Here is a 13,264-nt window from a genome sequence, read left to right on the forward strand (position 1 = left end):
AGAAGCTCCCAGAGCCCCTTCTGGAGCAGAAGTGAGCCTTCTTCTATGGTAGAAATGGTCATATCTGTGCCATCTCATCTTCACCACTCACCACTCAAGCCACATCTGAAATGTGGCTATGGTGACTGTGAAATTGAATGTTTGATTTCATTTTCATTAATTTGAAAATTAATTAGCTACCTGTGGCTAATGGTGACCAGAGTGGACTGTGAAGTTCTAGAGCTGATTCCCATAGCAACTCCACCCTCCCGCCAAGCCTAAGAGTGGCTCCTGGGTCCCGAATAACCCCTCTCTACCAATAGCTGCTCTCTCTCTTTCCCATCATGTCTTTAAAAAACCACAACAAAACCTCAATCCAAGTCCGGATGTAACTCTTGTCTTTTATTCCAGCATCTCCCAGAGCTCCAATATGTACAGACTTTATTTATACACATATAATATACACCATATATACGTATTTATAGATATTCACACACCAGCCCACACACTCGCACACACTCACATGCACACACCCTTCCAGGAGGGGCGTGTGGCTGCCTTGGAGTCCCGCTAGGGCCCAAACAAGTGATACTGGGCTTGCCAGGCAGTTGTGAGGTTTTGTGTTTTTTGCTTTTAAAAAGAAGGCCATTTCCTCCAGATGTGTCCTCCCTCTCCCCAAGCCCTAAAACTCCTCCCCAAAACACTCTGAAAAAATTTCTTTTAAAAAGAAGAGGTTTTCCTTTGCTCTGCCCCAGTAGTTTCTGGAGAGTCCGGGCCCATCCACACGTCCCGTGCAGGTCCCTAGAGCACGAGAGCCGGGGGTGGCCTTGGTCAGGCCTGCAGCTGTGCCCTCTGAGGGGAGAGGGGAGGCGCTATAGCATCAAGGGTACCTGCCAGATGAGGAGGGTGCTGTCCGTCTCCCCACACGGGGCCTGCCTCCCACTGCTGCCCAGAGCACTGCCAAAGTTGCGGTAGCCCTGCCCACCGGAGATGATGGCCACAGAGCAAATCTCCTTGCGGTGGGCATCACGGGCGCAGGGCCGGCTGCGCACCCAGACGTCAGGGTCGTCGGCCATCTCGTAAATGGAGCCGTCCTCCTCGCTGTGCTCCAGGGCTGCGCCGTCAGCAGGCGCCGGCTCCCGCATGGAGAGCAGCGGGCCTGGGAGGTGCGCGGTGGAGCGCAGGCGGTACTGCAAGAGGATGCCCTTCTTGCGGGTCAGCTCTCGGCCCACGTGGCTGTCGGGCATGGGCTCGTGTGCCTGCCCGTCTGGCTTGTCCTCCTCAGCCCGGGGCCCCTCAGCCTCCTCCTGGTCACTCCGCAGGATGTCGGGGGCCAGGATGCTGGTAGCCACAGCCAGGAAGGCCACAGGCCCACAGTGCCCGTTGAGTGAGACCATGCCTTTCCCTGCAGAAAATGGGGCGAGAGAGAAAGGGGCCCAAAGGCCCAGCGCATTAAGGGAAGCACCTGAGTCTCTCTCCTGGAGAATTTTCTGGGTGGGTATTTGGGGGGTCACTTCCGTCTATGTTGGCACCTCCCCCGAAGGCCACGGGGTCTGGCTATCCCGTGCTCCTGCACAACTTCCTCAGCGGAACGGAACAGGAACAACCTTATACACCACACGGGGGAGCCTCAGTGTGAAATTCCAAGAATTTCCTGAGCCTTTGCCAAGCAGCTGCCTCTACGTAGACATCCTTTCCCGTCTACCTGATTCTGCAACTCTTTCTGCAAGGCCCAGCTGAAGCTCCTCACTGTGGATCCCTCCTGAATTCATGCATGGGGAGCTGCTCGCCCCAGTCTCTGTGTCCCCAGCCCCCAGAGCAGCCTCATCCCAGCACCTGTCACCCAAGCTATGATGACCCCCGGGAGACCGTCAGCTTGTTGAGAGCAGGGTCTCTGCCCAATTCATCCCCGCATCCCAGGATTCCACCTGGAAATAGACCCTCCACAAATGCCCCCTGGATGGACAAAATGCCCTATTTGATGAAACCTTGAAAATAGAAAATCTCAGAATTTAGAAGCAATTTTTTTTTTTTTTTGAGATGGCATCTCACTCTGACTCCCAGGCTGGAGTGCAATGGCGCAATCTCGGCTCACTGCAACCTCCACCTCCCAGGTTCAAGAAATTCTCTCACCTCAGCTTCCCAAGTAACTGGGATTACAGGCGCGTGCCGCCACACCCAGCTAATTTTTTTTTTTTTTTTTTTTTTTTTTTTGTATTTTTTAGTAGAGACGGGGTTTCACCGTGTTGCCCAGGCTGGTCTCAAACTCCTGAGCTCAGGCAATCCACCTGCCTCGGCCTCCCAAAGTGCTGGGATTACAGGTGTGAGCCACCGCGCCCAGCCAAAGCAACTCTTCTTTAGCAGAAGGACTCAAGGTCTGCACAGGGAGCCAGCCCACACCAAGGGCTTCCTATCAGCCCTGCTCCCTTGCTGGAAGAGACCACAGTCATCATTCTCAGGGCAGAGGCAGAGGGGGCCACGGGGCTCCAGGCATCCAAGTGTGGGGGTCTTCTCTGATCCTGCCCTTGTTCTCCTGGGCCCAGTGGTGCAGATCAGAGCAGACCTTCCTCTGATCTATGTGAACACATTCATTTGCACATGGACCCCACGAGGAGGCTGGGCCTGGCCCCAGAAGCACTCAGTTATTTCTCTCTCTGGAGCCTGGACATCTTAAAACTGCTATGGGAAGGAGCAGAAAGGGCCAATGGAGCCCCTGCCATTAGGCAGGTGTCTCAGCCAGGCCCCAAGCCACTCTTGTGTCCATCTGCCAGATTAGGAAACTGACACTCAGAAAGGTGGGAGACTGTGGGGCTGGGACGATTCAGTTCTACTGGCTACCATGCCACCTGAGATGAGAGGAAGCTGGAGACTGGAACCCCATCCCTATACCGATGAGGGCATAATACACCCTCCCCACCCAGCCCCACCGGCCACCTGCAGCTGACCCCCAGGTCCTGCCAACACCAGCTCCCAAAGCCTCACCTGTGATCTTGGGGATGCCTTCCAGCCGAGGCACGGGCAGCAGGACGATGACACCCTGGTCAGTGCCCACCCAGAGCAGACCCTGGCAGATCAGGAGGCTGGTGACACACAAGTGCTTCTGGCCTGCAGAGAGAGAGGGCAGCTGAGCAGTGCCCTCCTGGGGAGACGGCATGGGCTCTGGGTGCCACCACGAGATGAGGGCCTGGCACAGCGGGCTCCTCTCCTGAAACCAGCAAGAAGTTGGGCGGCGGGGTGGGTAAGAGCTGGGGCTTTGGAGGCTGACCTGCCTGGGGTCTGGCCATGGGGTCCTCCAGCTGAGCACTCCCCTAACCAGCCTCAGTTTCCTCCTGTGTAAAGTGGGGCTGCCATGCGGATGCATTGGGGGAACACCACAGGCACAGCGCTTGGTCTCTGTGCGCTCTCAATACACAGCGGCCAGGTCATCTGGCACAAAGGGTTGTCCAAGGGCAACCCATGCAGGGATCCAGCTGGCCAGCTACGAGCAAAACCAGGGAAGACTGGGGAGGTGCAAGCTTCTCATCCGTGTTGGTGCAGATGGGAGGCATAAGAAGGGCCGGGTAGGGCTCGAGAGGCATTGAGGTGGGTCTGCTGCAGCCCCTCAGGGCCTGCCCATGTGGGTGCTTCTTCAGATGAGGTCACAGCACACTCCGCAGGCCCTGGGCCCAAGAGTGAAGCAGAAAACTCACTGGTGGGAAGCAGCATGTTTCTGATGCGAGTCCAGATTCATTCTTTTTAGCTCTCCCCTCAGCACTGTCTCTTCATTTTAGCAAGAATAGCAATGTCAGGGAGGGCGTGGGGGCGGTCCCCTGCTCCTGACAGAGAGGACGCCAGGTGTGGGCTGCCCAGCACAGTGGCCCAGAACAGGGCTCCAGAGCCAGACACGGGACTCACACCTTGGCTCTGCCACTCTCCAGCTACCTGACCTGGGGCCCGTCCTAAACTCCTCTGGGCCATAGTGTCCTCACTTGTAAAAGGGGCCAAGGATAATACAGTCACATGTCGCATAATGACCTTTCAGTCAACAACAGACCGTGTATACAATGGCAGTCCTATAGGACTGTATTTTTACTGTCCCTTTTTGATGTTTGGAACACAGATACTCTCCACTGGGTTAAATGATGAGCGTAAAACAACCCCGTGCCCGCACATGGCACAGTGGGCGCTACCTGCTGTCATCGCTGCTGCTGCTGCACTGTTGCCAACAATTCTGAGCAATGGGAATGGGCACAAGGGAGAGGCTGGGAGTGCAGGGGGCAGGAGGCTCTCTGAGACGGCTGAGAGGCGTGGGGTACAGCCTGCCAGCCAGGGACAGACCCCCCACCACGTCACACACAGGGTGGACGGCTCTGCCACACTTCCTTGGGCTTCACTGGGCACCTGCCTTTCTAAAGGGCTGTCTCCTTCTTGCCCTAATCCTGCTGCCCTATGGGAGAGGCTTAGGCTGCATTCCAGAAGGTTCCCACTTTCTGCTGCTTCTGGTCCATGGATCACACTTAAAAAAATACAGCTTTGGAGTTTCCAAAGCATTCGTATACCTGCTCTCATCTGACAGAAGCCTTGCAACGGCCAAGAAGTATGCAAGACACAAATGCCAGCCATTTTCCAGGCACGGATGTTAAGGCTCAAAGAGGCCCCCCAGCTGGTGAGTGCAGGGTGGGGTGGAGTTGAGGTCTGCTGCTCACCACCGCCCAGTGCTTCCATCACCTCTCCCTCCTTGGGCGTGACACTTCAACTCCATATATGTGGGTGTATGTGCTTCCTGTGCAGTGCAGGCACAGGGAGAACTGGTGTGGCTCTCCCACCCCAAAAGGCAGGTTACCGACTCAGGGTACACCCAGCATTGCCTATCACAGTGTGCCATCCCATCACCAATCCATTTACCTCCTAGATGCCTACTGCATGGCAGACCCCACACTAGATGCCATGTACACAGAGTCCTGTCTTAAGGAGCAGACACTCTAGAACTTTCTTTGATGACGGACATGTTCCCTACTGTGCTGTCCAATTTGACAGCCATCAGCCACATGTGGCTTCCAAGCACCGGAAATATAGCTAGTGGCACTGAGGGGCTGAATGTGTTATTTTCCTTCATTGTAATAATGGCTACTGTATTAGACACAGAGGCATAGAGAGGAGATACAGGAAACAAAAACAGAAACAAGGAATGTAAACGCCAGGCAGAGGATTGAAATAGGGCAATGGGGCAGAGCCAGTGGAGGATTCCCGGGTCTTCAGGCCTCCCTCTGCTTCTTGGAAGGATGGGGAGGCAGGCGTGAGGCTGCAAACTCCGGGCGACAAGGCAGAGGTGGCTATACCAAGACCTGAGCCAAGGCCCAGGAGACAGGTTATGCAAAGGCCCTGTGACAGGAACGAGCTCAGCCAGTCCGCGGAGCAGAGTGAAGCCAGTGCAGCTGGGGCACAGAAGGACTCTGGGTGGTCAGAAGAGGGGATGGGTCAGGGCCAGGACTGGGGCTCTTAATTCTGGCTGCAGTGAAAAAATACCAGAAGGTCTAGGCAGGGGAGTGGCATGACCCGATTTGAGTGGAAGGTTCTAGCTGCAGTTGTGGAGGGTGGGAGTGGGAGAAGCAAGGAGCCCAGGAGGGGCTCCCACAGCTACCCAAGTGGGAAGGGTGGCAGCAGTGAGGTGAGGAGAGCCCAACCTGTTCGAGATCTGTTTGGAGCAGAAGGACAGAGCTGCTGGGAGAGGGGAGCAGGGGTGGAGCGGAGGAAGGAACCCAGGATGGCACTAAGGCTCCCCTGCCTGCAGCAGCTGGGTACACAGCAGTGCCATGGCCTGGGATGGCAAAGGAGCAGGTTTGGGGGTTGAGCCCAGAGCTCCTGATTGGATGTGTGGTCTGAGACACAAATTAGACACTCGAGTGGAGCTATCAAGCAGGCAGTGGGATTCGAGTCTGGCAACACGATGCAAACTCAGAAAATCACATTCATAGTGTCCATGCAATGTGGAAACGCAAACCAGGCTGAAAAAGAAGCCCGCTAGTGACTTACAGGCTTGGCAACAGGGGCTATTTCACAAACAGTACCTGGGTGTCTGTGGAGCTGGGACTATTTGCCACAACTAAATCCATTCCAAAAGTGAAGGCTCAGAACTATGATGGCAGTCTCGGGTCCAGGGTCAGGCCCCCAGCCCTCCTGGAGTTGGCCAACATGGGGGGCTCAGGCCACGAGCTCCTTTCAACACCTGACTTCTCTTCTTAGCCCTAGTCAAGGTCTGTGATGACCTTATTTTGCTGTTTGTTTACTTATGACAAGCTTTGTGATGGGCAGTGACTTATCTGTGTACTCATGGTTAACTCCCCAACTCCTGGCCAAGTACCTTGGCTCATGGTAGACTCTCAAGAAGCATCTGTGAGTGAATGAGTAAATGGATGGATGGATGGACAGATGGATGATGAAGGAAAGGAGAAAACTTGGACAAATCACTTCTCTCATCCATCAATGAGTACTACAAACCTGCCTTGCTCAATTTTATAATTATTAGAAATATTAAATATATACACACATATATACACATATAATATATATACACAATTGAGCACAGCTCTTAGCCCATAGTATACAATCAATAAATAGAGGCTATTAGGATAATGTTTATGATTATTAAAAGGATCTGGGCGCTAATGTCTTAAGATCAGCTCCACCAGAGCCATAAACCCACAAGAACAATAAAGCCAAGAGAGGGGACAGTGGTGAATTTTTCATTCCACAAGCCTCATCGCCTCCCTCTCCAAGACCCCCAGGGCATGGAGACCAGCAGGAGACCATTTCCCGATGCCCCTGCATCCTCCCGGCCCCCACTGGACGGCAAAACCGACAAATGGGAGGAAGGCAAGCAAGAAACCGAAAGAGATGCCGGAATTGAGAAATGACTTCATCTGCAGACCTCATTCTGGGGCCTTCCCCCTCCCCCTCTGCCTCAAGGAAAAGAGCAAGACGCTTCACAAACAGTCCGAAAGAAAAAAAAATTCTAAAGGTGAATAAATATTTTATCACAGAGACTTAATGCAGCAGTGTTCAACTCACCCAAGCCATCTATCTGGAGATATACAACTTTAAAAAGCTCAGGCTCTCGGAGAACATTTTATTAATGACCTGTCTGGTTAAAAGGAGGAGGGAGTTTAGGTTAAAAAATGCATTAATACCAGTCGAGTACTCGAGTGGAAGAAAGGGGTCAGGGGAAGGAAGCGTGATAAATTTTTAACACATCCTAAAAAAATCCACACTTAGTGGAGGAACAAATTTATTACTAATTATGCAATTATTTCATTTGGTGGTGTGGGGGAAGAAAAAAATACTTAAAAGCCTTTTCAAAATATCTCTAATAAAGAATTTAAGAATCCTGCTGTGTTGTGCTTCTGCAAAGACACAACGTGGGGTGGATCTGAAGCTGCCCCCCACACTCTGGTCCCCAGCATGGTGGCTGGGGCTGGCTCTGGCTCAGCTTGGAGCTCAGGGAGCCACTCTCAGATATGAGGGGTCAGGAGGAACTGATCTGGCAGGGCTCCAGGCTGCCCTGGGTTACTGATTGGGAAAGTTCAGGCCTGAGGGAAGAGGGAACCTTTGGGAAACTCCACACTCTGGAACCTCGGCCTACATCCAGCCCTCTCCAGGGTTCAGCCTCAGGGAGGTCTGCCATGAGAGGGGTCACCTCTGTCTGCACTGACGCAGCTGATGCGACAGGAATGGCACGCTGACCTGGAAGGTCTTAGGAGGGGCAAGGAGCCCTTGTAGGAGATGCAGGGCAGGGATGCCGTAAAGACGATGACGGCAAATGTCACCATCATGGACCACTGCTGGCTTGAGACGGGGACTGTGGGCACTGTCCTCACACTGTCCCATGCAACACCTACACCTGCCCTGCAGGGAAGGGACCGAGGATGGGAAGCGGGTGCTCCGAGTGCTCCCAGTCAGAGCTGGAAGGCAGGGGAGCAGGGATTCCAGGAGGAATTCTGGCTCCAGGCTCTGGTGTACCCCACCCAGCATGGCCAAGCTGACTCAAATCTCAGCCCTTTGTTGTTATAATGGGGAAACTGAGGCCCAGGACAGGGACACAACTGCCCAAGGCTACACAGTAAGTGTGAGGAAGCTCTAACGAGAGCCCATGGGGCTGATCCTGGCTCTGTCCATATCAGCACTGCAATGGCAGACCAGTCATTTCACCTCCCGAGCCCCAGTTTACCTGGCCCTCAAATCATCATCATAACACATAACATAATGCCCTTCCTTCCTTAAAGGGTAACTGCAAAGTGTAAGTAAGACAATGGACATGAAGGTGCGTGTGAAACACAGTAAAGTCAGGGTTGTACAGGCAGGAGCGGCTGTTCTAACTACAGCCGGGTCTGTCCACACATTCTGCCTCCCACCACTTGATCAGCTTGACTCTCTCTCACTCTCCTCTGCGCTGACAAGATGAGATTCCAAAGATTTTTAAAAGCCCATAAGATTATCTATTTCTTCATTGTTCCACTAACTTGAAATAATTTAGCTATCAGAGGAAATGTGGAGATAGTTTTGTGATACAGAGACATTTTTATCATAGTTAAAATGGATTGAACTTGTATAATGGCTAAATACTATGAAACAAGAAAGGGAGGAAGGAGGGAGGGAAGAAGGAGGGAGGGAGGGAAGAAGAGAAGGAGGGAGGGAGGGAAAAGGAGGCAACCCAGACACAGGTCCCACCAAGCCTCTCACACTCCCCAAGAGAATGTGAGTAAAGGGTTCAGTCTCATCGGGCACCTGCCACCCTGCCGGCCCAGGACAGCCACCTTCCCAGCCCGGGCAGCATCTATCCTCATAACAGTCCCTGAGCTGGGACCTACATCCCCTCGTACAGAGGGGTGAGGGGCTCTGAGATTAAGGGACTTGTCTGATACTATGTGTTGGCCAAGCCAGGCCTCAAGCCAACTCTTTCTCCATTACACACAGTAGGATGCTGGACTGAGTCCGGCCTGATGTGACTTGTAGTCCTGCCTCTGGTCCACTGCATGACCATGAGCGAGACGCCTGGCCTGCTGAACCAATCTCAGTGTCTGCATCTGTAAAGTGGGGGCGATCCCCAGCTCGCAGGGTTAGGGTGAAATGAGATCCTGTACATAAGCACTTGGGGCCTCATTACCTCAGGCCTGGGCAGGGTGGCAGTTATTACACCGTTGTGACTGCCGTGGACTGTGCTGTTAGTAACCACCATCCCCGTGTGATCAGTTCAGACTCAAGGACCATCGTGACTGGCTAGAGGGAAGCAGAAGCCAGGGTGATTTCCGGAGCCTCAGAAGGGAGTTAGGGACCAGGCCCCTGGGGTAGGCAGAAGTCCCCAAGGCTCCTGCAATGCTGGCTAACATGCCTGCCCTCGGTACGGCCTCAGAAGACAGGACGCTCAACCCTGCTGGGCATACAGCCGCTCCCAGCCTCTGCCATGGCCCATTTGCCAGGTCCTGTGACAATCAGCTCCAGGCCCCCGCCTGCCACACAGGCTGTGTTTCCCTGGCCCGAGGGCCCTTTGGCTCTCCCAGCTGCTGAACCCAGCCCTGCCTGGGGCACTGGGCCAAGACAGAGCCACTGCACCCTCCCACACTGGCTGCAGGTCAGTCTTTCTGGGGGAAGCTAGGCCAAGGAGGGAAGCAAGGTTAGCTGATGCCTGCCGGCCCCGTGGTCTGCTCTGAAGCCAGCTGGGGTGAGGATGGGCATGGCGCCTGCATCTTGGGCAGCAGATGGTAAGGAAAGGCTGAGAGCCAATTCCATGGAGGCCTTGGGGGGCATTTGGCGAGCTCTGGCCTTAATCCTTCGCCGCGATTCCCCTCCACCATCAACCCTGTCCACTTCGTCTACACACAGCTATGCAGGAGGGGCCCCAGCCACAGCAGATGCCATCCAAACCCACGGACCAGAAGGCCCAAGAGGGGCATTTGCCTTTCTCAGAAAAACCTCCAAGGACAGAGACCATCCGTTGGCTTTCTCACTTTCCCATCACCTCATCCTGCAGGGGATTTGAGGCAGAATTGGGTGTTTGGTCAACCTGGGGAGTGGGGCAGAACGAAAGGCCTGCCCAGCTTGGCCTTTCCTTAGCAGCTGCCTGACTTTGGAGGGTCCACTGAGTTGGGGGCCATTTCCTGAGCGCCCCAGGCTGCTGTGATGCGGTGGCTGGGCACAGTGACAGGCAGGGGCTTTGAGATGACAGTCCTAGGTGTGAATCCCAACCCCACCACTTCCTGGGTAGTGCCCCGCCTTAAAGCCCCAGTCTTCAGGGCTGATGAGGGAAAATGGGATGGGCTGCCCAGGTCACACCACTACCTGGCTGTGGAAGGTGCCCTGTGACTGTCAGCTCCCCCCCTTCCCACAGCAGCCTCACCTGGCAGGAGGAAGGTGGTCCTGGTGGCAATGTTGATCTCTTGCAGATGCTCCAGGGTTTCAGTGTGGAAGAGGCGGATGGAGGTGCCGGAGGAGAAGGCCATCCAGACGCCACTGCCCGCCTTCACCATGTGCGTAACGCTCACCGCCTCGTCCTGGTGCGCCTCGAAGCTTTGCTGTGGCACAAAGGGAGGAGTGTTGATGCTGGCTGGGCCTGCCAGCTGAGCCTCCCTACAAGCCCCCACCCCTGGGCCAGCCATTCTCACATTCTTCAAAAGCACAAGCTACTCAGGGAACCTTAGAAGCCCAGCTATGAGGTTGGCCAAAGTTTAACAACTGGAATCTTAGAAGCCCAGCTGTGCTGTGTTGGCCAAAGTTTAACAACTGGCAGGGAATCCTGGTTTACACGGTTTGCCAATTTCCATGGTGTAAACATTCTAACGTGGCCAGTTGCAAACTACCAGCATGATATCACCGAGTGAGGAGCAGGAAAGACGTGCACACACTCACTCGCGAGCAGACAGGACCAGGCATGGTCCCAGTGACCCCTCAGAGCTTTACCTTTACTGAAGGGAAAGATGGAGCCGAAAAACATGAAAGAAGTTGTGGTTTATGTAAATGGTTTAAAGTGACAAAGGCAACCGAGAGAATGACCGAGGAAGGAACGGGGGTAAAATACGGGCCAAATCCTCATCTTTCACAGCAAGGAGACAACAGGTAATGTCCCAAAATTGATACATCAAGAAGCAGCAGAGTGAACAAGTTTGCGTCCTGAGGAAAGTGCCAGGTGGATGAAAAAAAGAACAGGTGAAAAGCATTCTCCTCCAAAAAGCAGGACTGAGATGGGGAGTGGGGACAAGCCTTTCAGGATAAACCCCTCCATGCTTTTTTTTTTTTTTTCTTGCAAGTGTATGTACCATTTTGATCTTAAAACAAATAAAAACTTTTTTTAAAAAGGAGATACAAATGATCAGGCTTCCCATCCACTGCAGGAGAAAGTCCAAGTTCCTTAGCTTAGCATTCGGGGCCCCACTGCTGCCCCCACTCCTGCCCTTCCTTGTGGGCTCCCTGCGTTTCAGGCCAGCCAATGCTCAGGACGTACCACACAGCCGCACCCCTGCCCTCGCCATGACTTGCACACAGCACGCACCTCCCCCCACACCTGTCCTCCTTCATCTGAAGACTCCACTTCAGGGTGGCATCCTCAGTCCAGGAGGCAGGCCCCACCCTGCCACGGACCAGCCACTTCCTTCTGAATGGCGTGCTCCGCTGTCTAGCCTGGAACACCTACACCATTCTGTGGTTCTACTTGGCCACTTCCCACATAAGACTGCGGACTCCAAGGACAGAGCCTGAACCTCATGCCCTTTAGTGCTCATCCCCTGCTTGGCACAGGGCCCAGCACAGTAAAATTTGGTAAAAAAAAAAAAAAAAAAAGAATGGATGGACAGTTGAATTCTATCTACAACACTCAGATGTCACTAACTCAGGCACATCAGACTAGAAACAACCTAAATCCCCAAGCCTTGGGGACAGTCAGGTAACTGTGTATCCAGCTCTGTACTGTCTTCCCTGCATTTAAACTCACGCTTGCAGACACTGCATGACAGACACAGAAAAATGTGAATGCTACAGAAAATGCAAAACAAAACAAAACAAACACACCAAAAGCTGGGGGAAGAAGAGGGGCAGGGGAGGGAGAGCTGCACCCTGAGGCCTACTCCAGGAACAGGACAGGGTGATTTTCTTCTCTCCCAGTTTTCCGGCTTTTCTCCTTTTTCCATAAAGAATTTGTCCTGGGAGGAAGCCCAAGACTGCAGGAGGATCCTGGATGGGGCATTTATTTGAGATCCAACCTGCTATTAAATCTGACTTCCTTGGCAGCTTCGCAGGCCCAGGCCTGTTTCCTCAATTGTAAGTAGAGGCTGCTATGAGGATTACAGGGACCTGGGTGAAGAGAGCTTGGCACAGGCCCAGTGCCTAGTAGGGTCTCATTTATTCAGCAGATGTTCTTGAGTCCCTACTATGTGCCTGGTGTGGGTCTAAGTGCTGGAAATGTCGTGATGACTGCAAGACCCACTCTTGTGGGGCAAACGTTCCCAGGGCAGGAAGCAATTAAAACAAAGAAAGATTACATCAGATAGTGAGAAGCACTGCACAGAAAAAATACTGAGAGCCATTAAGACTGGGGTCAGGGAAGGTGTCTCTAGGAGGTGACATTTAGTGAGAGACCTGAACAATGGGGAGGAAACAGCTCCTCGATGATTGGGAGGAGGGGGAAGAGCATTCTAGGCAGAGGTTACAGCAGTGCAAAGGCCCGGAGGCAGGAATGAGAAGCAGAGGGACCCGTGGTGGGGGACACAGCAATGGGACAGGCCAGAGCAAGTAGGGCCAGATTGCACCAGGCCACCTTGGAATCCATGGAGAAAAGTTTAGATTTTATTTGCCCACTGGAAGGGGTTGAGCTGGTAAGTGACAGAGTCAGTTTTACTTTTAAAGAAGTTCAGTCTGACAACAGTGTGGGGAAGGCTGGCTTCTTGGTCCAGCCCCCGAAGACCTCGAGTGGGCTTAGCCAGTGGAGAGGGAGGAACACGACTCAGCTTCTTTTGCCATGGAGGATGGCCCCAGCTCCTTCCCAGCTGAAATCACTAAGCGGTTTCCCACTGAGTTAAGGAAGCTTGTGAGGGGCAGGGGTCTCCATGGGGAGCTGAGCCAGTGAGCTCCGGGCTCACTCCTGATCAGAGTGTGGGGACCAGGAGGGCAAGACTGTGAGCTGTCCAAGGAAATTGCTTTTTCTGAGCCAGTCCCTGATGGCTAAGTTGCGAGTAGCAAGGGAGGCAGGGGTAGCAGGAAAGGCCAGGCTCCCCAGAGGAGGGGAGGGGAGGGGAGAAGAGACAGCAGCGTGGTTCCTCTCCCC

General features: G+C 53.6%; 1 protein-coding gene across 8 annotated transcripts in view; it reads right to left on the reverse strand.

Annotated features, from left to right (window-relative positions):
• Positions 1-354: 354 nt before the first annotated feature.
• ARHGEF10L (Rho guanine nucleotide exchange factor 10 like) overlaps positions 355-13,264 on the reverse strand; it is a 159,927-nt gene continuing 147,017 nt past the window's right edge. For all 8 annotated transcript variants that reach the window (XM_055260735.2, XM_055260736.2, XM_055260734.2 and 5 more), the window contains 3 exons: positions 10,349-10,523; positions 2,962-3,084; positions 355-1,384 (listed from right to left, as the gene is read on the reverse strand). In XM_055260735.2, coding sequence (XP_055116710.1) covers positions 852-1,384; positions 2,962-3,084; positions 10,349-10,523 — 831 coding nt within the window. In that variant the 3' untranslated portion in view covers positions 355-851. The remainder of the gene's footprint in view (positions 1,385-2,961; positions 3,085-10,348; positions 10,524-13,264) is intronic.

Source organism: Symphalangus syndactylus, chromosome 22 (assembly GCF_028878055.3).
Source record: "Symphalangus syndactylus isolate Jambi chromosome 22, NHGRI_mSymSyn1-v2.1_pri, whole genome shotgun sequence".
NCBI classification, from domain to species: Eukaryota; Metazoa; Chordata; class Mammalia; order Primates; family Hylobatidae; genus Symphalangus; species Symphalangus syndactylus.